This window comes from Colias philodice, chromosome 22 (genome assembly GCF_061535455.1).
Source record: "Colias philodice isolate Cphi_HAF_F1 chromosome 22, ilColPhil1 Martin Lab GWU primary, whole genome shotgun sequence".
Taxonomy (NCBI): Eukaryota; Metazoa; Arthropoda; class Insecta; order Lepidoptera; family Pieridae; genus Colias; species Colias philodice.
The window spans coordinates 3235714-3262733 of record NC_143107.1 but is presented as its reverse complement, the minus strand read 5'-3'; the positions used below and the strand labels follow the sequence as shown (position 1 = coordinate 3262733).

Here is a 27020-nt window from a genome sequence, read left to right as displayed (position 1 = left end):
TTAATTTGCATACATAGGTCCATATTTTATTCAAAAACTGATAGATAATAAAAAGCTTTTATTTTATAACAAACTAGATTCCCGCCCGCGGCTTCGCCCGCGTTTTCAAAGGAAAACCCGAATAGTTCCCGTTCCCGTGGGATTTCCGGGATAAAACCTATCCTATGTGTTAATCCAAGTTACCCTCTATATGTGTGCTAAATTTCATTGTAATCGGTTCCGTAGTTTTTACGTGAAAGAGTAACAAACATCCATACAAACTTTCGCCTTTATAATAGTATTAAGATTAAGATAGTATTAAGAAATCAAATAGGTTTATGTATGGTTAAATTGTTGCTATAAAGCGCTACCTTTAGCAAGGTAAATTATACCTTAAAGATCATATATGTTCATTGTTCATCCCACTACAACCCAAGCCTAATCTTTGACACAATCCATTGCAACCATTCACTGCTTTACGTTTGCTATGTGCGATTGAATTTTGAAGAATAGTCATAGTTTAAAGGAATTTTTCTATTACCACAACACCCGGTTGTAAAATGAAACTATTTTTGGCGCTCAAAATATAAAAGCAATTCTGTTGCTTTGTTATACAGAAATAAATATGTTTTTAAGTATTTTATACTTTTAATCCCATAGAAATATGTAATAATTACTTAATATCACTGCATAGTACAAAGTCCCTATATCCCTGTGTCTTGTTTGTCACGCTAAAAAAATAAATAAATCTTTAAAACTACGTAACGGATTTTGACGAGTTTTTTTTAATAGATAGAGTGATTCAAGAGGAAGGTTTTAGCATATAATTTATTAGGTTTTAGACAAAATAGGCGAACCCGCGGGCGAAAAGCTAGTTATAAAATATATTAAAGTTCATACAGGAGTACAATTTTATAATATGTTGAATGATGAATATCTTTTACACAGTGTGTAATAGATGTCTATCCTAAAAATATTATGAACCTAAAAGTTTCTGAAGATGGATGGCTCCATCCATTAGTGAATACATAGGTTTATTCACAGAAAAACAGTTGTTCAAGTGTGTATCAAAACATGAGATCAACCAACAACGCTTTCAGATTCTAGGAAATATAAATACACTAGCTGTGCTCCGCGGTTTTACCCGCAGTGCTCCGCTCCTGTTGGTCTTAGCACGATGATATATTGCCTATAATCTTCCTCGGTAAATGGGCTATCTAACACCGAAAGAATTTTTCAAATCGGACCAGTCCAGTTCCCGAGATTAGTGTGTTAAAACAGACAAATCTTAGGCCGTGTCCGCACTTCGGATATTTTCCGCACGAATAAAATCCGCGCAATTTTTATTCCGCGGTCAAAATTACACCTATACGCACTGCGGATAAAATTCTGCGCGGAAAATATCCACAGTGTGGACACGGCCTTAAGCTTTATAGTATTAGTATAGATTATAAATACCTCAAACAAACTTCAACGTAAACCTAACCACACTAAGTTTTCGAATTGTAAACCATTTATTTCAAGCGCAGAAAAAGTTCCTGCTGATATATCGTACTCGCTAACGGACAGGCGCCCAATTATTGAGATGGATAGCGCCTCCGGGTGCAACTTATAATAGCCACTGAATTTTACATTATCACCGACGCTTGGTATTTAGTTCCTTTCATCATTTGTATCAATATTTTTCAGGAAGGAACTATTTATACTAAGTATTCTATCTGTAGAAGGCTCTGTACAAAACAGTATTAATTCCAGTAAGAGGAAGAGGAGGCGCTAGACGAACTATAAAGCTCTATCAATATTTCACACTGGAATTAATACTGCTTTAAAACGTCATTTAGTTCCTTTCTTCATTTAGGTACATCAATATTTTTAACAGTTCACTATTACCGAAAAGATCAGTATTAAGTACAGTGTTGGAAAGTGAAGGCGCTTTAAGACCTGTATATTTGTAGCTCTGTCGTTTTTCTACATACTGGAATTAATATTGCTTTAATACGTCATGGTAAGCCTGGTATTCTTCTCAACTAGTAATATCAAGACATTACACCTTGAGACTTGAGACTGGACTTTGATTATTGGAAAAGTTTTACAATGCTTATGACTTTATCCTGCATTTCAAGATCTTATAACAATTATAATACTTCAAAGGAAACTTCATAATGGTTTATTCCACGTAAAGGGTTACAAATCGTTTTGCGTTCACAAGCACAAATTTTCTGATACAATATGCGTTTAAATGGAATTTGTATCAATGTTATGATTCAGTTCGTAGAAATTGTAGGAATAGGTATGTCACTGTATGCAGCTCTGTAAAAAACTAATACTGCGTAAGGAAACAGTTTTGTTTAGAATAAACCGATGTACTGTTAGGAAGGAAATTAATTAGAAAAACTTATTTCGTTGAGTAATCAAGTCGGTACATTTTAACATCAAAACGCTCGTATTTGCTCTATCAGGTAGAGCAAGAAATATTATCACGTTTAGTGATCTAATACTAATTCTCACGCAAATACTGTGGTATTACAACTACTTCATAATTATAAGGCATAGTATGTTTTCATTGTTTTAGAATGCGGGCTAGGTACTAATTTATTTATTCAAAATTGTGAATTAAACTTACTATAGTGTACCTACTATATAAAGCATTTATTGTTTTTGTATGAAACCTGTTAAATAGTTGTTCTATACTTATGTCTTTTCTTTACAGAGAAATGCGAAATCAATGCTTAAAATATATTGTATAATAATAAATACATAAATGTATAATTTGTGTGTTCATATGTAATTAAGCAAGATGCCGACGATATTTTTTAACAATTTTCCATTTTTATAAGACCATTATTGACAATACTATAGCAGCTGTATAGAACTCAGACTGACGAAGATTAAAAATTAAAATATAAACAACTACTTATATTCCCTCAAGTCTTCTTTCTTAGACCACAGTCCCATGTTAATTTCAAAGAAACCGCTGCAGAGAAATAAATGATCTTCGTTTATTTAAATTCTTCACTGCTACTTTATTCACAGGTTTTCTTGTAGACAAGTTGTTCTCAGTATATATTTTGAAAGAATTTAAAATTCTTGGAACATAAATCGAAACGCTCTTGCTTTGAAGGTAACACGGATGGATAGATGTTTGTTACTCTTTACGTAAAAGCGGATTAAATATGTATGAAATGTGGTACAGAGATAAATTATTTTTAAGCTATTGCATAGCTTCTATCGCGGGCCTTGAGCGCGGGGACCAAATCCAGAAATTTAGTAACGAAAAACCTCACGCTCCCCACTCCGACGGGCGCGGAGGTGTGGCTTGAAGGCATAGCTTGCAATAGCTTTACCGCGGCAGTCCCCGAGTGCCACACGTCTTTTTTTTATAATGTTAGCACCTAGCTCCAAGTCCGGCAAATATACGATATTGGTATTTTTTAATTGTACTTTAGTAATTTAAATAACTAAAGCATAATTAAAAAGATGTACAATATAGATAATAATATGTTATCTCTAATAAGTCTCTAGTAAGTTATAGCACATAATAATAACTAGTAACTATCCATAGTTATAATAGTTATTACTAAATGTGCGCAGGCGTCTTTGGTCACAATAATATGTTATTCATGTTACTTTTTCATCTTAATATACATATCTCGTGTCACAATGTTTGTCCTCAATGGACTCCTAAACCACTAAACCGATTATAATAAAATTCGCACACCATGTGCAGTTCGATCCAACTTGAGAGATAGGATAGTTTAAACATGTAGCTACCACGGGCGAAGCCGGGGGGGACCACTAGTAGTATAGTATATTTCTTCTTTTTTGCCCTTAATATTCTCCATAAGGGACCAATAAGACAATTTAACTTCACATTTAGTATGTTATAATTATTTTTGTAGGTGATATACCTAATTAATCGTCATCAATAGGCAAGAAATAAGTACCTATTTACGAAATGATAAAAAGTTCAACGACCTAAGTAGAATATTATAAAAAATACATCACAACGAGAAATATAATTTAAATTTATTCATTTGAGTACAAAGTTCTCGATATGAAATAACTCTATGAAGTCAATAATATATTTTTCATACTGTAAGGATATTTGCGTTTAAAAAAGGTTCAAAGTTTCAATTTGTATTGGATAGAATATTGCACGCCTCATAAGCGAAGCGTTGAGGTGGGTACTACTGTCACTTCGCGCAAAACATCTGATTTTTCAAACTTAAAATGTCTTTATGTATCATACATTGCACTTGTAAGATAATACATACACACACATATTAAGAAAAAACACTATTTGTAACATTTATGATATTTTTGATGTCATTTTTGTTATTTAAACTAGTTAAAAAACAGTTTAAAAAGTTCTTGTTAACACGATAGCGACCGAAATACTTTACTAATCGAGTCTTTTTTTTTTCTCTTACGCTTGAGTATGCTCAGGAATAGAACCCTTTCATTTTTCAGGGTCTGATTCGATGTGGTTTAATTGTTATTAAATAAACAAAAATAATAATTAATAAATAATTATTAAAAAAAATTATGAGGCGTGCACTTTTGGATTTTCCAATCTTTTTTATTTTACTGAAATAGCTTCAAAGGGATATAATAATATAGCCCTGTCAATATTACGAATGTGAAAATTATTCGATTTTGAAAATTATTTCACAAGTAGAAAGCCACATTATTTCGTAATAATTTTTATTCCTTTAATAACATTTATTGCATTTTTATTATATTATTTCTTCTTTCATTGAAAAACTAATTTAATTAAAACCTTTCCACCACAAAAGTTGTAAGAAATTGCCATAACGAACCTGTAAAACTTGCATGTAATTTTTGACCAGACTGTACATACTGTAAATTATACACGTATCGACATTTCCCTTCAGGGCCTTTATTGATGTGGACAAACCCGAGTACGTCATGTCTGGAATATATAATGCACTTACTTGAAGAATAGTGAATACTTAAAGCACTCCGTTTTTATTAGTGGCTTTTAAGTTTGCAGGTCTGTGTATTATGTAGTCTGTACGCCAAGGTGCTCTGTTTCATTATTTATCTGTTAAAGAGCATAATATTCACTATTTAGTTGTTTTATTATCATTTGAAAAGTACAAAAAAATGTTTAAAAATATTCATGACATACAATCTATAACAAGCACATGTTTTTATTAGAATATAATATAATAATTTAAACAAAATCTAAAAAATTCAAACCTTCAAACGATAATTCCGGTCATAAACCTTTGCTCTAATCGAGTCACCAAATACTTATTACTATAAACTTTTATAAAACTGCATGTATATTGTACAATCTTTAACAAAATACCTATATTATGTACATTGTTGGTACATAACTAGGTTTAAAAACAATCGAATCCCTCAATAACAAGCCAATTAACTAATTGCCCAACTCTATAAAAGAAAGACTCAAAACTACACAATAAATATTCCCCGCGTTCACTAAACCGCTTTAGCGCATACAATTTTAAACAAAATAAATCCAAAGATTGCCCTGCGGGTATAAATAATCTAATCCATTGCATGATTTGTGAGGATTCCCGCTCGAAAAATATTTTATTCCCGACTAGCGTGAGTGTTACTCCACTGTATCGGACGCGTTACTGACCAGAATCTAAAATGGCTTCCTTGGCATAAGCGAAACGCGATTTATTGAACTTTTTAATTACCTATTTTACTTTTCAAACCACCAATGGTTGTGGATTAGTATTTTCGTAAAGATAAGAGCATCATGTGGCATATGTTTGTTAACTGCAAAATATAATAAGGCTTTAGAAAGCCCCATGAAAATTTAGGAGCGTAATTAAAAGTTTACAGCTAGTTTTATCTTAATGTTCAAATACTGTACAACATAATATAGAGCCATGAACAAGATGTACGCACATTTATAAATTGCGTGAACTTACTATAAATACGAAAACAATCGAAATCAATCGTTAGCTGCGTTCAATATTAAACTCTTTTACAACCCTGAAGAATTATGTATGAATATTATTAAATTTTTAACTATTAAAATATCGCTGTAACTTATAATTCACACCACAGAAGCACTGAAGGTACACAAACAATATTTTGCGAAATATTTTACGCTCTAATAGAGTACTATTCGAGTTCGCATCCCAGACATTTTAGTTGCATTGAAAGATTTTCACTGTAAAAACTTTTTCATATTTTACACATATAACGTATTTTGAGTCGGGATATGTAATTTGTGATATGATTATGATATTAACCAATGTTCTAAATAATAATGGTTATAGGTATGATACCTCCTCTTAAAGGACTGACAAAATACAATGTAGAGCCATTTTAATTACTACTAGTAGATATGTATATAGATTATCAGTCTTAGGGCGCGGGCACACGATGCGTTGCGGCGCCGCACCGCAAAGATTTCACCGTGTCAGTGGGCACACAAGTGGTGCGGCGCCGTAACGTTTTTCTGTCGCAGCGGCGTCGTAGCAGCGTTGCACAGCGTGTCCTTCCTTGTGACGCAAAACAACTGAGCGGTGCCGCTCCGACGTCGCACCGCATTCACCCCTCCCCGCCTCGTCTTGGTGGTTACAAGTCCGGTGCGGCGCCGGAGCGCATCGTGTGACATGCCACAGATATTTCTATGTAAGACGACATCCGACGACTCCGGCGCCGCACCGCCGCCGCAACGCATCGTGTGCCCCCGCTCTTACTAATAAAATGTTACCCATTCGCTTTGCAATGGATTAGTTATTTCAACAACTTGTCTTGTTTATATTATTGACGTTTCATGTGAGCAATAGGCTCTTCTTAATCGGCCAATAGAAAATGGTAGAAATTTATCCATTGTTTAACTTTTTATTAGTAAGACCGTATGTATAGAGATATTATATGGAAATAAAAAGAACCAATGAGTAAAAAAATTATCAAAATATGTTATTTTTTTGTTATGATTCCAAATTTTAATACTAAATATTTTTTAACTTAAATTTTAATAAAGCATTATGTATGTTTAGTTTTATTCGATAATCGTGATAACTATGAACTCATAAATGTACCATTTTACGATAAATAGAACATGACGCTATCGTCATGTCAATGATCGTCAATCACAAAGAAGAGCGGGTGTGCCGAGCACATGTGTCAGAAGTGAAACTTGTTTAGCTAGATTCAAAGATAACCAAATCGTCGCCTTACTCCATTACGTGACGGTATCGCCATGACGCGACCTTGAAATTTTGCTCTCAACGCGCCTAAAAGAGTTTCACTTCAAAAAATATTTGGGTTTATATCAGTTATTGCCATTTTAAATATTCGTGTAAAAATAAACTAAATGTAATAAGGAAATGATCTAAATTTTAACTAAGCTAAAAGTTCAAAAAAGTCTTACGGATGTTAATTTTCCTTACTTTTAGAAAAATAATAATCCTAAGTAAACGACTTAACTGAATCTCAAATTAAAGCCTTAACAAAACTTTAGTTAAACTTCCGACGAGCGTTGAAAGGGCAATATTAATTAGATTTCAAACCCCTAATTTATGGATTTTCTTCGACATGCCACGTTTTTCAGTGATTTCTTTACCTTAGTTTACAAAAGAACTTGTTTAAGTAAAATGAGAACGAATACATCTAATAATGTAAAGAATTCTAATAACATTAAAATATATATAACAGCATTATCACGTCACGTCTTCTACCAAAGTACTGGGTGTAATCCTTATTATTTTGTACTAGCAGTCCGCCCCGGCTTCGCCTGAAGTACCTACATACACTCGTACTTCAAGGAATATTATAAAAATGGAATAAACGAAATTGGGTCAGCCGTTCTCGAGTTATGCGCTTACCAACACATTTTACGATTCATTTCTATATAATATTGATGAAAATTTCAAATGTTGTGTTTGTATGCAAATTTAAATCTCAACGCAAGTCATTTTGAAACATTTGCAATTTGAGAAGAACAACCACAGAGTTTTTTGGCGACTTTTCTCTGTACAAACTGCTCTCTGAACCAAGGGTAAAATAAGTAATGTGTCTATGCGTTATGATCAACGAAAATAATAGATGAATAATTATTACACATTTGAATATTTGCTTGTACAATTTTAGAAGCTAAATCAGTGGTCAATGTTTTCATTTTCAATCATAAGGTTTGATCGGGTACTAGAACAGGCTAAACATTAAGATTAACCACAGTGTAAGTTATAAAGCGCAATACACATTGAGCCCGCCGGGCCGCCGACATATGTCGGCAACTTTTTGTCGGCGGTCTAGTTGGCGGCTTCACTTATTACAAGCCGGAAAATTTGGTCGGTGGCATGTCGGCGGCTTGAGATGAGAAATTTAATTGACAGTCAACTACAGGTCGAGCGTCGTCGGGCAACTGAGCGCAGGCGTACCCAAGCCGCCAACATGTCGGCGGGCAACACGCGCGGGCGCATGTTGCCGACATGATTATTTTCATACAGGCCGCCGGGTTGTGTCGCCGGGCTTTGTCGGCGGCCCGGCGGGCTCAGTGTGTATTGCGCTTTATAGTACCAATATTGCGCTTTATAGTACCAACACATACATAAAAGGCCACACTCAGTACTTTGATTTTAAGCCTAGGCCCATACACACAAACCTCGGTTTGGGCAGCGAATCCATACCAACATCACCGCAGCATCAGAATTTATGACTTCTAGTGCTGCCACCATTTTAAATTTAATTGTAGTTCTCAAAAACTAGCACACAACAAGTATTTAGAAAACTTAACAATAAGTTTACCGATAATTAGAAATTCTATATGCTTTTAAAATGTACAATACCTTATGATTATATTATGATACCTTCAGTGAAAACCTAGTTCAATTCAAGATTGGATTTCATTTAAACAAAAAATCATGAGTATATTTTAAGATAGAGATTAAAATAACATATTTAAATAGGATCATCCATTACGAAGGTTTTATACCACACACACACATACAATTATTATTTACTAGCGGCCCGCCCCGGCTTCGCCCGTGGTACATATGAAAAATAGATGTTGGCCGATTCTCAGACTTACCCGATATGCACAGAAAATTTCATGAGAATCGGTCCACCCGTTTCGGAGGAGTATGCAGACTAACATTGTGACACGAGAATTTTATATATAACTAGCGGTCCGCCCCGGCTTCGCCCGTGGTACATATGAAAAATAGATGTTGGCCGATTCTCAGACTTACCCGATATGCACAGAAAATTTCATGAGAATCGGTCCACCCGTTTCGGAGGAGTATGCAGACTAACATTGTGACACGAGAATTTTATATATAAGATGTTAGACGTAACTTTTGATTTAATATTTTTGTGGATGAGAAGTTGTCAATATAGTTGTCACTGTTTCCTGTCCGAACATGCTTAGCTGTCGCATACTATAAATTGCCACGTTCCTTTGTCTCGTGGCGCATTCGTACGAATCGTGCCTAGGGGCTCTGACGCTGTTTATACGACGTTCGACCCAACTACCCTCACTTTACTAATAGTCGTTGACTAGCTGCGTTTTGTTATCAACTACCTACATCAATTAGGTAGCTGTGTAGAATCGCAGTACATTCTTATTACATTCAAACTAATATTTAACCCTCTCGCATATTTTATTTCTTACAATAAGATATAAATTATTGTAACTTTTCTTATTTACGTCATTGCAAAAAGCATTATACAGGGTGTAATCGTTAAGTGTGCACAGGCGATTATTCCGTAATTATTACAAATATCAAAAAACTTTAAACTGATATCGAAAGTTTCTCGTTTTATTTTTAAAAATATATTATGGCCATTTTACTCATTAGGTTAAGTACATTCGATATCAGTTTAAAGTTTTTTGATATCTGCAATAGTTTCGGAATGATCGCTTGTGCACACTTAACAATTACACCATGTATAAAAACTCAATTAATCACCTCATTAAGAATAAATTGTCTGAATAAATTTTCCCATTATCTTGTTTTTTATGTGTTAATTAACAGTTTTCCAAGTTATCTCAAAATGTCGTCACTTTGTGACTTAAAAATTATATTACCTTATAGAATAATATCCGAAAACATTTTAAAAATTATATTAACCTGATCCCTACTAGGATCTTCTAATTACATGTAAGCCAAGCACAGTGAAAAAATTGCTACCTATACTGCGGAAACTGCGGCTTATACTCGTGTAAAAAGTGCTAATCCAAAGTATAATATATCTGTAGGTATAAAAAATTCAAGTCCAAATTTTATACAGATTCGATCAGCTGATTTGGATGAACGAGTAACAAATATCCCGCATCCTTACAAAAGAACATATTTACTTTTTCGTTTATAATACTGTACTGGTAGAATAAATAGCACTAAAAAGAATAACGGTTAGACGTTTGGTTACTCAGAGAAGAAGAAGGGGTACAGAAATCTTCCAGCTCTTTCGATACGTCATAACAACTTACAAAAATTTGTTTGCCCTACTCTATCCACGGTATATTTGGATACACGTAATCTCCTTTCAAATACAGCTTGTCCATGTTTAACATATCCGCAAACATTTTTCCCCTCCACAATATTGGGATACATGACATACATTTGAGGCGAAAGCATAATTCGTAATCCCATACTTTGCATCACGTCGGATCAAACGTGAAGAAATGTACGGAAATCCTTGGATAATCTTGTACAATATTGCAAAATTGCGTATCACCAACATATATAACACTTCATACATATTAAACATGTATGTTAACACGGTATATTTGACCTTATCGCTAGTACTTATCCGAATTAACTCGTGACGGTCCTTTCTTCATTTTGCACCCTATTTCCTTTAGGGTTGTCACTCGCTTCTTAGTTTGTTTGGTTGAATCCGTAATGAAGAATGGAGTAGTGGTTTTGTTAACAAATTAGGCACTACCTTTAATATAGGTATACATCGAATATTAAGATTCATCTCATTTAGTAGAGCAGTCATCTTTATTTCCATTTTCAAATTGAACTATTACTTCCGGAGATTAGCGCTTTCCACCAAGTTATATAAGTAGTTACATAATTAATCAAACAAACTTTTCATATTGTATTTGAGAAAATAAATATTTTACTGTTACTCTACTTATACTTAGATGAATTTCACGGTTCACAAAACACATATTTACAAATTGTTATTTATTATAAAACTTATCCTATACCACGATAATAAAGACTATTGACAACCCTAGCCATCCTAACGAGGCGTTCAATAAAATAAAGAAAAGGAGGGAGTGAAAAAAGTAATCTACTCGCTCATCTCTATACAAACAGCCGACCATTTCCTATATTTACGAGCAACTCAGTGAATCGTATATTACGTAACAATGTACAGTGCCCAGTAAGATTTTCACAATTAAGGTTAAATTGTGCTATTAAGGAAACTGATCTAGTGTCACGAGGATTGCCTGGTAAGACTAAAGTAAGTAATAGGTGACCTAGAACAGATTATTCAATCGTAAAATAATTCTGTACTTGTTACAATATAATTTCAGTGACAGATGTATTAAAGAAAACAATCGAATCAGTAACACATATTTATTATTTTATTATTCAAAATCTTTTCTCAGGTTTACTCCACATTTTAAACAGCACGGTCCTGTTTAATCATGTCGCTAGCCTTTTCTGCTATCATTATTGTTGGGGCATTCAAATTACCTCTGACAATTTTGGGTATGATAGCAGAATCAATCACTCTCAATCTATCGATACCATACACTCGCAGCCTCGGATCTACAACAGAGTCTGGATCTTCAGCTGGCCCCATTTTACAAGTTCCAACTGGATGGTAAATAGTCGCCGTACGGTGTGTTAATATACAAACAAAATATTCATATGTACCCCATTCATAATCAGTACAACCTTCTACTGGTACTTTAACATATCTAGCACCACATTCCCTGAAACTTTCTGTATCTTCCAAACCTAATAAGAATCTGATAGCCTCGACTAATCTATCTATATCTTCTTGCTCTTTAAGGTAACCTGGGTAAATCAGTGGTGCCCCAAATGTGGGATCTGTCTTATTTAGCAAAATATAACCTCTACTTTTTGGAGTAAGAAGCAATGGTCTAGGTGCAATGCCATCATAGAAAGATAAAGGGAAAACATTTGTTGCCATATAAGTACTAGGATCTGCGATATATTCAGCCACATTTCTACCATCACAATGAATTTGAATATCTGGTGCATTTTCCTTTTCATAGCTTGTCTTTATAAATGCAACACTATTAATAATCGATGTTGTAGACAAGGGACCATCTTTAGTTTCATTTTGAGCATAATAATTGTATATTTCACTTAACAATTCTTCTTGATTTTTTAATGTTTCACATTCGTTGGATAGTGCAACTGTGAGACCATCAGTTGTGACATGATCATGAAGATTATATCCAACTTTCAAATCGGCTAAAACGGGAATGTTAAGACTTTCTAGTTCCGCTTTCGGTCCGATGCCAGATAATTTAAGTAATTTTGGTGAATTAATTGAACCGGCACTTACTATGACTTCCTTTTCAGCAAAAACTTTGTGAAATGATCCATTTTTATAATATTCTATTCCAATCGCCGTTTTTGTAAACTCATCTATAATTACTTTAGTAGCAAATGCATCTGTTATTATTTGTAAGTTCTCTCTCTTATTCCTTATCGGCTTTATAAATGCAACATTAGCTGATTGTCGTTTACCGTCTTTAGATGTAGACAGATTTATATCTACGCCAACTTTGCTGTCTTTACTCAAATCAATAATTGGTAAACCCTTTTCATTATAAGCGTTTACAAGCATAACAGATACTTCATCAACGTAAGAAAATCTTTCGACGTTCAATAGACCACCAATTCCATGATATTCGGTATCGATGGTTTCAGCGTATCGATAATTTTCAGATTTTTTAAAGTATGGTAAGACCTGTAAAATAATCATAACATAATTTCATTGTTTGATGGCAAACTATTGCCACTTTTCTTGATAGTAAAAGTACAGATTTTACAATGTGTTTTTATAATTTTAATATTAAACTTACCTCGTCAAAGCTCCAACCTTCGTTACCATCTTTTGCCCAATTATCATAATCTATCTTACTACCTCTCATATAGACCATATAATTTACAGCACTAGACCCACCCATTGTTTTGCCTCTGTAAAAGTATCAATATCATGTAAATGAATAATGCTAATTGCTTGCTATTGTCGTTAAATAGGTTTGGAGGTGGAAAATTTGAACGAAAAAAATTTTAGATAAGCTATAATATAATATATCTACTTATCTTTTCATATTAAATTTCCTTTTGATGATTTTAATCTTTAGTACTGAATTATGTAAGACAGGATACCTTAATGTAGGACAAGATTGACCTTTTTGCGACAAACAGTTAGTTTCTTCTGGCTGAGTTTTATACATCCAGTCAATCTTGGAATTAGCCAATAATCCTGGAAGGGCTGGCACCATTGTTACATCTGGTTCTTCCAACCCGGCTTCCAGAAGTAAAATCTGTAAGGAATATCATAACATATTACATAACTTATTCGTTATTTAATAACTAGCAAGATAAAAAAACAACGTTCTAAATGAATATTTTAAAGACTAAAGTTTCACCTCTTGATTATCTTCAGATAGTCTGTTAGCAAGTACACACCCCGCGGAACCCGCTCCAACAATTATATAATCGTATTTCTTATTTCCATCATCAATGTTCTTAATATTATCTTCTTCAGCATTATTTGTGTCTTTGTTTTCTTTACACATCTGTGCATCATCTTGTTTGTATTCGGGATAGCTACTATATGTAGTATTACCAAAGAGCTGAGTCACTAGAGCCAAATAAAGATAGCCTGTAGGAGAGCACTGCGTCAAATTTGCATGTGCAGTTGCGCAGATTGGGGCTATATCTGGTGGTAACCATAAACTCATTTTGTTAACTTGTTGTACAGTACTTTAAAACCAGTCACTTAACTGCCGCTTTAATAGTCTAATTTTATGCATAAATTTTTTCACTAGTACACCAGTTACACGTGTTCTTCCACGGTAGTTGATACATAAAATAATTTTTATTTTATTGTTATATTAAATACAAGTGTGTTTTGTTTTGTTGTGCATTTAAATTTTCGTTAAATATTTATTTAAGAAAGGCTTATTACATACATCATATTTTGAAACGCATTTATGTAAACTGCATATTGAAATATCAAGACTAACATTATTTTTTAAATTGCTTTGTTCATGGTATTTATGGCTTTTTTCAGGTACTCTCCCGCGTGGGTAAATCTTATCACAAAGCCTTCTCCTGGAAGACTCTATCAGCAGATTACGACTATCAACTTTAAAAATTTTCGGAAGCAAAACTACATACGCAATACGCATGTATTCTACAGCGATTCTTTATTCTTTTGACGACCTTTTAAGAGGCGATTATGATTCTGGTTGTTGTATCGTGAGTCGTGACAGTCTTCCATGTGCACCTGTGTTTATGTAGTTTAGGTGTGTAAACAAATTGTGAATATCTCATGCGCAATTGGTTAATTACTATCTAAATTACACTAAGCCAAATGTGTAATATTATATGAAAGAAATAACATTTTCAACAGTTCTTACAGTTTACTATAAATATTCCAGCGCTGCATATGAATGCAAATTTACATTTCCATTAAAATTCGGCTGCTCAAAATGTGTTCAAATGTACACTGTGTCACATCGCCGATGTACTATGCTCAATTGCTCAAAGGGACTGTATATTGTGTATACAATTCTTTATTTCAGTATAATATGATGTGTGTGTGTGTGTGTGATGTAAAGTATGTAAATATAAAACGTAAACACAATGTATTAATATCTTTACCTGTATGTTATGCAAACAATAATATCTTTGGTATTTATTTTCTAATGTAAATAAAATACAGATGTTCAAAAGTTGTTTCTATTTTTAAGGTTCGACGAGAAAACGTTAGAAGTGTCTCTGTATGTGTGTCTATTTGTGACATCGTAGCTCCCGAACGGATGAACCGATTATATTTTAATATTAACTGTGCTGAATATTCAATTTATAGAGAAAATAAGAGTAATTATGCTACGGCTAAAAGAAGTGGAACAGTAACGAAAAATACGAAAAATAATCTTGTGAAATATATTTCTTTTGAAGCAAGATGTAGTTTCATGTGGTTGTATTTAAAGGTATGGACAGAAGTGATACATCTCTATGAACGCACCTAATATTTTAGATATAAGATAAATGTAATAACAAAGCTACAATTCATCACTTTTTCTATCATATTTCTCTATAATTTATCTAATCTATGAGGTTTCGGACAAACAAGGCTTAATAAGAAAACTTTTATTAAGAAAACGTTTCTCACTTGTTCGCACTTTCGTAAAGTATTTAAAGAATATTGGATTGTTATGCAAAAATACGAAAAACAATACGAAGCACCGATTTTCCAATATATTTAACTTCTGAAAGACTTCTTAGGTTCCTTACAAAATTTTAATCGAAACTTTTAAAACAAATTTATACCAGTTTTTACTCATTTGGTTTCTTCCTTTATTTGTGTAAAATATTTTATATGCGGGTCCATTGTTAATTTTCTTCTTGCTTATAATGTTTTGCTGACACCTTTGTTATTGGATTTTGAAAACTTGTAAAGGGTTAAAAGTTTAAATTAAATTATACTTTTATCAGATATCAAAAACGATGGTTCACAAGACCTCGGCATCAATTCAGTGGTAAATATTAAAAATATGTTATGATGATTCAAAGTGCTTTTAGAAGAAGTCTAATTGAATAAATAAATGTTTGAGTTTGAACTATTTTTTTTGGTTTGTTCTAGACCTAAAGAATTACTATAATATATTGACATTTTAAAGCGTAAGTGTAAAGTGTTTGTTTGGTTGAACGCGCTAATTCTTAGAACTGTGGAGTTTGAGTATGATTTTAAAAATTGTTTGTGTTGGATAGACCATTTATCGAGAAAGGCTATTTAATAATAATAATATATCAATTATCATCAAGTCCTATTTGGAGACTAATTTACGGCTAGTTTCCAATATTATGATATATACTTATATTTAAATTTAATACAAAATGAATTGAGTTTTAGTTATACTATCATAGTATCGTAGTCTTTTATATGGTTAAATTTTACTTTACTTACCTCTAGTTCAAGGATCAATAGCCTCTAAATCGATTCTACACGTCCACAGTTGCAATAAAAAATTGTTTTCTTTGTACTGTTTTACTTCAATTCCATTTTGCGCCAAGAAATATTCATGTGTAGACAACCGTATATTTTCAGAGCTTCCAAAACTTTGAAAATACGACGTGATGCACCAGTCTTAATGTGTCCTTGTGAACTGGAAGATGTTTTTATTATTCTGCATTTATATATTTTGTTTGGAAAATTTCATTTTAATTTTATAATTTTTGTTATTCGAAAAGAATAATCGAACTTTTGAAGTGAAATTTCTTTAGGCGTGTTGAAAGTAAAACTTCAAGGTCGCATCGGGGCTATTGCCCTGCACGTCACGTCATGGAGTAAGGCGATGATTTTGGTATCTTTGAATATTCAAAAGAAGTTTCACTTCTGACACGTGTGCTCGGCATGCACGCTCTTTTTTGTACAATTAAATCTAAACACACAAAGACAAAAATCTTTCTTCTTTATCATACGAGTTTATACATAAAGTTCACTCGTTCTAACAGACGATAGCATTATAAGAAACTTGCTTATGTTTCGCGCTTCGCATAAATCGCAAACTAAATATCGACATGAAAAATCACTCAATTCCATACATTATTTTCCACCGTGACGTCATCACATTGGCTAAGAAAGCGTATCTGTATCTAATGTAATATGTCGTCTAAAAGCAATTTGCTTCACTACATGCGGTCTTCCCTTCATTACACACAACTTTACACTGTTAACAGAAACTGCGATAATAGTTTTTAACAATTCCTGCCTTATAACCTATGTGAGAAAGCTCATATTCTATTATACGGTGGAGTAATTAAGCCCTTTCGCAATAGAGAGCGTGGCTACTTACGGGTCTTCGTTTAAGAGTTTGAAATAAGTACGCTTTTGAAGCGGAACGTGTTAATAAAATAAGAAAGTAAAGAATATGAGCAAAATTATACGTTTTCATATGCTTCGGCCACAGCTGGTTTTAATGTGGTTGTACCACTTTATAGCGAGCAGTCGACTAGAGTGCTTTTAATTTACGAATTTTATATCGCGCATTTCTTGAACTGTGTACAATAAAAAAATGTTTAATAACTTTTTTAACGTACATTTTATTAATTTTTATTATTATTTGGGAAATTAAAATTTTATATTGCTTTTCATAATTTTACGGAAAATAAGTTTACCTTAAAAGCTCTACTTTATTCGGTAAAGCTTGTAAGTAGGTACAGTGAAACTAATTACTTCTATCTAAAAAGTGAATATTTAAGGAGTTTGAATTTTCGCAATTTATGACACTGTTTTAAGATATAAATTCTAATTTTCTACTTATATTAAAAGTTAAATTTCCAATTTATTAGGTACTTCCATTCAAAACGTAACTCAGATTTTCATTTTATGATACTCACAAATAATAATGTTTTATATAATATATTAAAATTTTAAATCAAACATTTTCAGAATTCAGAAAATGTAAAAATGAAAATAGGAATGAATGTATAAGTTATACATTAATTCCTATTCATAAGTATTTGAAACTTCCATGTTAAATAACTTCGACCTTTGACCTTAGTTTATCATCAAAGACCAAAGTAACTATTGAATTGCGTATCTGTAAATGAACTATGTATATGTATTATAATACGTATAATTATACGTTCATTGTGAAACAAATATGACTGATATAACCAACGTTAGAATTGATATGAAATAAATAATATATTCTACTAGATTTCCGCCCGCGTTTTCAAAGGAAAACCCGCATAGTTCCCGTTCCCGTGGGATTTCCGGGATAAAACCTATCCTATGTGTTAATCCAAGTTAGCATCTATATGTGTGCTAAATTTCATTGTAATCGGTTCAGTAGTTTTTACGTGAAAGAGTAACAAACATCCATACAAACTTTCGCCTTTATAATAGTAATTAAGATGAGTTGTTACATAATACATTAGTATAATAGTATAAGATAGTGTATATTATGTGTGCTTTCTTTTTTCAGAACGAGCATTCGAGCTGGTCGCCTGGTGGTAAATGATGAAAACGCCACGCCACGCCCTTATTTTGATTATTATTAAAGACAGTTTAAGCTAGGCTTTAACTTCCTAAAACATAAACATAAGTCCAAATGATTCTCCTTAATGTCTTGTTATTAAATAACATATTAGATTCACTTTCCAAGCAATATACATTGAATAAACTGTCACTGAAATTAAAATATAGCTGCCTGAAAGCTGACGCGTGTTAATTAGGAGAATCCAATAGGTTGTCAATGTTTTGTTCGCAAAATGGTTACTGTGACTCGATTGTACAAGGTGCGGTATTTGCAATTAGGCCCTTTTCAATCAACACAAAAAACAATAGCCTATTTTATTGGTTTCACGAGGATTCGATTCAATGTGACTAGGTGATATTTAAATTGTAAAGGATTGTTACGTTGCAAGGTAAAATTTTATTCTTATATTATGTAACTAGTTAACCGCCCGTGGCTTCGCTCGCGTTGTTTAAAACCTAATAAATTATTTACTAAAACTTCCTCCTCAATCACTCTATCTATTAAAAAACTGTGCATTATTACTACAAGTAGGTACTATTGCTAATCTCTCGGACGAAGCCAGTTATAATTTCGATTAAACTTCACTTACGTTTAATCACCAATTATATGCTAAAACTTCCTCTTGAATCACTCTATCCAAAAAATTGCATCATAATCTGTTGCGTAGTTTTAAAGATTTAAGCATATTATCTACATAGGGACATATTGACATAAAGACATAGGGACAAAAAAAGCAACTATGTTTAATACTATGTAGCTGATACATTATGTTTTTGACATAGGTTTGTTTCAATCTTACATGTCTTCTAAATTGTTCTGTGTTCTAATCTGCAATTAATTTATTATATTCCAACGTATTTGATTGCGTAATACAATCATAGCGATAACAAAGTATTATTGTTATAAATTTAACATTTAGGAAATGATAAACTTTATATGAATTTATTGTGTTAACCCTAAACTTAATTCAGAGTTACGTTATTCTGCATACATTATTAAATACACATGACAAGGTAATAGGTGTTATAATGTCTATCAACTAATCATCACCTTGGGTAAGCTTTTTGATTGACACATTAAATAAGATGCAAATATTCTCTTGCTCACTGTTTATTGTATTCATCTATGTAGATATATATACTTAAATATTAAAATACATACACATACAAGACAAAAGCATTACTTTGCTGAATAAATGAATTATGAATTATGAAAAAAAAAAAAAAAAAATATATATATATATATATATATCATAAAGAATAAAGCTCAGAGGTATCTCTGTGCCAAATTTCATCCAAATCATTTCATTATGGTAGAGGAGGCGTGAAGAAGAATCACGCAGCAAATAGACAGAGCTATATACTTTCACACTTATCATATTACTAGATTTCCGCCCGCGGCTTCGCCCGCGTTTTCAAAGGAAAGCCCGCATAGTTCCCGTTCCCGTGGCATTTCCGGGATAAAACCTACCCTATGTGTTAATCCAAGTTACCCTCTATATATATGCTAAATATTAGTAGGATAGTTAGGATGTTGTGATAGATTTTTTATTATTATTACTTAACTATAAGTAATTTCCAATATTATTTTCCAAATACGTATAATTTGTTTACACGCTTTTATTGGCTTCAACTGTATAGTATTTTATGTAAACTTATCAAGGATCAATAACGATACGATTATATAGTGTTTTAGTTTTTTTTTTAACTAAAAACTTATAGTTAGTTCTATGTGATGTAAATAAATAAATAAATATAATATTCTATAACACATTCGGCGCTAAACATAGCCAAAGTCTATTATCGTTCCATTACATTTTGGTTGTTCGATATCAATATTAGAATCAACAGTAATTTTATTCACATCAGCTACTAACGAGCTTTCGCAAGGAAATTACGCGCAAGGGAAAATTATGTTTGGATTTGTTTACTTTCTATGTCAATAGATGCGAATTTCCTTCGTATAAATTATTTAACTGGGGCCTTTAATGTTTATTATGTTATTTGCTACCGAATTGACTCTCTCTGAATTTTGTTTTGTTCATTTTAATGTACGGAGTGAGAGGACGAAGTATTTCATTTGAATGGATTTATATCCGAAAATGGAGTAGATTTATTTTTAAATTAATTTTTCAAATTAAATAGGTAATAATATTATACCTTTGATGTCAATACTAGATTAGGCAGGTAATTTAAAAGTAATCGGAAAATATACAGAAGGCTGTGAAATGTATTTCTGTCCAGATACAAACTGAAACAGATGACATCTCATATTTTTCAACCGCCTTCGGAAAAAGCTAGTTCTTTTATTATCTGAAATGATGGCGGCTGTTCAGTGTTTGTTTTTATTTATAATAAATCTGATTACATTACTAATGTAAAAAAAAGAATAAGAAGTAGTCCAATTTTATACACTACTCAGAGATATTTTTATTCCAATAATCTGAACATTCTACTTTCTTCTAACCGAATAAAATAATTTACTACCTATAAATCAACAAGTTTAAAAATACGATCCTAAGGAAATATTTTCTATTTTTCTTCATTTTCTCGGAAAGCCATAAAAAGGCATCATTGAAAAAGTTGAAAACGAAAATACGGAAAATTTAACACACTTAAAAATAAGTAGGCAATCTCGCTCTAATCATCATAATAATTCTTTAGAAATTTTCAGCCGTCTTCAAAAAAAGGTTTTCAATTCGACAGTATTGTTTTGTGTTTGTTATCTCAAAACTTTCGGCTGGGTGAACCGATTTCGATGAACCTTATTTTATTTGAAAGTTATTACCATATAAAGGTAGTTTAATTTTTTGTAAAAAAAATCTTGACTTCTTTTATTAGAAAAATAATGAAAAATCCAACCTAACACTTCAATGCGGAAGAAAAAATAAAAATATTCACAATAGCCCACCTTACTGTTAAACTAAGTGCCTAGTAAAAAAGTTTTTACGAGCTCTCTGAAAAACTACACGTAAGTATTAACTTTTTACGATACGAGCCTTAACTATAACAAATATAATATGGTTATTTTTTTATCGGGTATACGGGAAACTAATTTATTTTGTATTAGTTTAATTGTGTGTTATTATTTGTTTTCAATTTATGTTACTAGTAATGCCTGCAATGAAAAGGAATGTTTTTTTTAGTTTTGCAACATTTTTGAAGGAAAAGGTTTATAATTTATATTATTTAATTTTCATTATTAGTACCGGATAACCTTACGTTAGTTCATCAAACAAAGAAAGTCTTATATGCTTTATAAATTATCCAATCAAAAGTTACAACCCGGTAATAATATAATAAACTAGCGGTCCGCCCCGGCTTCGCCCGTGGTTCATATTTATACGTTTTCTCTACATAAAAACCATTCTCATACTTCAAGGAATATTATAAAAAAAATTAGTTGTCTGTAAAGTCGGTTTACTGACGATAGTTGAACGTGACAACGATTGTGCTTCTTAGTCGCTCGTTCCGCGCTCTCGCTTGCACTTTAAGCCTTACATCGAACGCCTCAGATGAGTCAGAGCGAGGTAACGCCGCATGAGTCATGTTTTTTCGTGCGTGCAGCCGGCTCTATCGAATTAGACGTTGTCACGTCAAAAAAAAGAATTAACGAAATCGGTAAAACCGAAATAAATATTTTTATCTTTATAAAAATTTCATACTAAAAACTTCGCTCTATTGAACTAGCTAAATTGCGATTAAATAGCTAGCTAGATATTTTTATGACTATAATCATTAATTATTGTAGGTATATTTTTTACGGGATGCGTAATTGTGTCCATATTTCTCTGAATCAGAAAAATGTGCTCTTTTGTGAATGCAAAATTCTTTGTAATAATATTTTTATTGACGAACATTTCGTTTGAATTTTAAATTTCATTTTAAATAGTTTTTTTATGTATGATTTATTTTAAAGTAAATCATCTATAATCAATATTATGTCTATTTGCATACATTTTACGTTTTGACATAGGTAGGTACTGCTTTCGACTACCACGTATTCAATTTATCAGAACGATATCATTTAACAAAGTGACATGAAAATAAACTAAAAAATAGCATTTCTGATGAATAATACACAGGCTTCAACCGATATGTTACCTTGCTTCACGCATGAAGATTCTCAATTCCTGAATAGCGCAAATACTTTATTTTCAAGAATACCTATACGATTATTTATATTTATTTAACTTCTCAAAAATCCGTCCTATCAACTAGTTTGGAACCCTCCCGTTTCCTACGATGCTATGGTTTTTCTTCAGGCCGTTATTTAAATACCTGATTAAGCTATGTATAATATATTATAGGATTCTATAATATCTACAAAATAAAAACGAATCGTTTAGCGAACTTTACTAATACTAATAATTCTTTTGTTATAGGTATTATTCCTTGAAGTACGAGTATGGTTCTAATGGAGAGAAAACGTAAGCATGTACCACGGGCGAAGCCGGGGCGGACCCCTATTTATACAATATGTTCTACATAGTATGTGTAGGAGCTTATTAGCAAATTCTGAATTCATCTAGTGCTTTTATAATGTTGCAATTGCTCTACAAAATGTACACAATATTACACAAACCAACATAATGTTGAATTACACAGCACCTGTCATAAAATACATATTGAATTTAAATTGAATTGTAGATGTAAACATATGAATCTGTCTTAACATTGTACCACGTGACAATGTGTAGCGAATCAAAGTTAGGACATATTTGTAGTTGCAAAATTCAGGCAATAAAGCTTTTAGAGCTTGTGTACACTATTCTAGCACTTTACGACGGTTGTATTGTCACTGTCAATTGATAATATGTATTGGATTTATTTTGCAGATACTGCGGTTTTCAAAGGAGTTATATTGTGGTCTGCTTTGATCAGATTTTAACACGAGAAGAGGTACTTCATGAAATCTTATAAGGATACATGTTACATTGTACTTGGCATGAACAATGTATGCAGTATGTTTTGATCTTTGACTCTTGTAGGACTGTCGTAAGTATGAATATAAAATAAGACCAAATCAGTATTATATAGCAACCAGATCGTCTACATTTATTTCTTAGTTGATATTTTTGCGACTAAATGCTATAATTCGTGTAACTTACTAGCTAAAATTAACGTTTTTGCTAATGCAAATTACAAATTTCACGCAGATCCGTAGCTTAGTTACGATAAAGTAACAAAAATCTATCCAAGTACCTGTGCTTATCCAAATTATAAATTTCATGCAGATGCAAAACGTTTTGATACGACAAGTATCAAATCCATCCATCCAAAAACCCTTGATTGCATAAGAAACTTTCGTATTGGTAATCGTTTAAAAATATTCAAGGAATATCAGACGCTATTTTGTAGCATATGCAATTCCACGAATCGCTACAAACTGTTCCTTTAAAATCCCAACTATTACACTAAAGTTCAAATCAAAGAACCTCTGGGATAAGAAACGCTAACGACAGCGAACTTTTCCACGATCCAAACCGTTCCAATGTACTTAACATACTCTGTTTATTGGTGCAGAAACTGAACGTCTTTGGTTTTAATTCTTTTGTTTCATTTGGTCCTTTAATGACGTCCTTTAAAAGGAAGATAAGAGTAGGGAAGTTGGACTTACGATGAATAAAGCTAAAACAAAAGTGATGACTAAAAGGGAAGAAATACCGATCGAAATTCAAGGAGAAACAATTGAATACGTGAGAAGCTACACATATTTGGGGCAATTAATATCATTTAGGGACCAGTCAGAGTTAGAAATAGAGAGAAGGGTGTCTTACGCGTGGAACAAATATTGGTCACTAAAAGAAATATTTAAAAGTAAATATTTTCCAATGATATCGAAAAGAAAAGTGTTCAACTCATGTATTTTACCATGCCTTACATACGGGTGCCAAACATGGGCACTAACTCAAAGACATCTTTTAAAACTAAGATCATGTCAAAGGGCAATGGAGAGAAGTATGATAGGCGTAACACTTAAGGATCGTAAAACAGCAGAAGAAATAAGTTCCATAACCAAGGTGGAAAATATAATAAAGAAAATAAGGCAAATTAAATGGCGATGGACGGGACACATGACTAGGGACAGTAAAACGAAATGGACACAAATATTAACAGAATGGCAACCACGTGATGGAAAAAGAAGGAAAGGTAGACAAGTGAAGAGATGGATAGATGATATTAAAAGGTTGGAGGAATAGTATGGACCAGACATGCGAAGGATAGAAATGAGTGGAAGCGGCTGGAAGAGGCCTATGTGTCACAAGACACGCTGATCAACAAACCAGAAAATCCGATGTGTTAGATAATAGTGTTAAGGATAGATTTAGTTTTATATGTATGTTTGTATCAGCAATAAAGGCTTAAATAAATAAATATTTACCTGCGTGAAAATAGCACGTCTTTTGTTTTAATTATTTTGTTGTATAAATAACTATTAGATATTATCACCACATAGTTTTGAATAATGTGACACTTTATTTTCATAAACCCTAAAGGAAGTGTAAACAAATGATGTAAAAAAATTACATTTGAAATCCATTGAATTAGACACTGGTTACTTCAACTTAACGAACGAAGTAACATGGGTTCAATTCCCGGGAGATACTATACGTAGGTAATATGGTCTACTTGAATCTCAATAGCGTACACACCGCTATTATAGGTACACGTCTTATTTGCTCTGAATTTTAAGAAGCAAATTTGTTTTAATTAAACACATTTCAATTCAAGCGTAAATGCTCGACTTCTATTTTAAGAACCACTTCTCTGATGAATTAAGACGTTCTTATTTCGTAACTAAATGCACATATATTCTGCTATATACAGAATCCACACAAACCGACGCAAACTGAAAAACTTTTAATTTAGACATGCGAGCTTGAAAGCCCCTAAACTCGCGAAGTTGCCAATGCCTTACTTATTTATAGTACTTTGATGAAGTTTAAATTCTAGGTAGTAAAATTTATGAAGCATTCGCTAAAAGCCTGTCGATTGTGGTGCCGTCTCGCTCTTTTGGTATGGGTAAGAGTGGGACGTGAGAGCCTCTTTATTGTGTGGTGATTTTAAAGTGAGGACTCGTAGATTGTTTGCGTCTTGTCGGTTTATGGAGGCAAATAATGGAGCTGTACGTACGGCAGATGGGACTCAAATGGGGCCGTAAAAAGTGCGGTTTATTGGATGATTAGCTTTATTGGTGGTGATAAATATACTCAAATACTTAACTACATATTTTTTACAGGAATATAATATCTGTATATATAATATATAATATAATGAACCATAAACTAGCTTAATAACCTATTTGTATGTAAATTTTCATGCCTTATTTCAAGTTCAAGGTAAATAAGTAAATGATATATTTTGTAGTAAATCTTTAATAATGAATATATTATAATATTTAACAAAATATTACTCACAGTTCATTTCACATAGAACATTTTAATTACTTGATACATTACAAAAAAAATCAATCTATTATTGGACAACTAGCAAAATTTATTTCTTATAGTTATACATATTTTCATTGTACACAGCGCTATTTTGAAGAGATGGTACGTAAAAAAAATCTATTGGCTATATGAAATATTCAGGACAAAAAAGAAAACTTTTTTATCACAAAATTATTAACCGAATAATTATCACAACCACCATGTTACATAATATTGTTACCTACTAATAATAATAAAACATTTATTGTCAACAGCACACAAAAACATACAATACAAGATTAAAAAAAATAAAAACAAAGGTAACATTCAAAGTAAAAATAAGAGATAACAATAGGTACTACATTTTTCTTAGGACTTTAAATTCTTGAATTATGTAGTTTCATAGTGATTGTTATCTGTATAATATTATGGCAGTTTAATTTAATTCTCTCCCCAAGGGCCCTTTTTGATTACTTAAATAAGTGTATTTTTTTAATAGTACATTTTTGTTGTACATAAAATGTTTGCCGTTCCGTCCGCGCAGAAATACGAAAAATATATTATATAGTTTAGACCCAGGTATTCCAGGTATTCAGCTTTGAACTGTTAATAAATGAAAGAATACTGAAATTTTTCTAACAAACAATGAAATAGTTCCTCTTTATAGCATAAGTGTATAATAAATAAATCGCCATACTAGTGGCTTCATTTAAAATCTTCCTTGTAGATGACTCAGCGCGATATTATTCCGTTGGTCTTTGTCTGAAACTTTCTTTTTCGTTGCGTTTACAATGAGTGTGGGATTTCGAATACTCACAATTTTCCTGTATACTCGACTTAATTACATTTACTATGTAAATACATAATATAAATCGCAGAGTTTCTTTATTGATATGAGCAAAATATAAAACACTATAATATTGCTTTATACTATTAAATTATACCCCTTAATTATAATATTATCATACTAGCTTCCGCCCGCGACTCCGTCCGCGCGGAAAAATTAAGATTTATTTTTTTTCTACGTATTTTTCCGGGATAAAAAGTATCCTATTTTATGCCCAGGATAATAAGGTATAATTATACCAAGTTTCATTGAAATCGAACCGTTAGTTTTCACGTGATGCCTTCACATACAGACAGACAGACAGACAAAATATTTTTTATCACATATTTGGGTTTGGTATCGATCCAGTAACACCCCCTACTATTTATTTTTTCAATATTTTCAATGTACAGAATTGACCCTTCTACAGATTTATTATATGTATAGATTACAGAATTAAATTCAATAATAGATGTCCTGCGAAGTGAGTAAGTAAAATCGCATTTTTAGTGAGAATGAAGTACTTTTAAAACATTTATTGT

General features: G+C 32.3%; 1 protein-coding gene across 1 annotated transcript; it reads right to left on the bottom strand.

The window, feature by feature from the left end:
* Positions 1 to 11077: 11077 nt before the first annotated feature.
* Positions 11078 to 14087, bottom strand: LOC149478372 (glucose dehydrogenase [FAD, quinone]-like). The gene is made up of 4 exons (XM_089709241.1): positions 13595 to 14087; positions 13332 to 13489; positions 13022 to 13136; positions 11078 to 12906 (listed from the first exon to the last, which is right to left on the bottom strand). The coding sequence occupies exons 1-4, from the start codon at positions 13907 to 13909 to the stop codon at positions 11581 to 11583; spliced, it is 1914 nt and encodes a 637-aa protein (XP_089565367.1). The 5' UTR covers positions 13910 to 14087; the 3' UTR covers positions 11078 to 11580.
* Positions 14088 to 27020: the final 12933 nt, after the last annotated feature.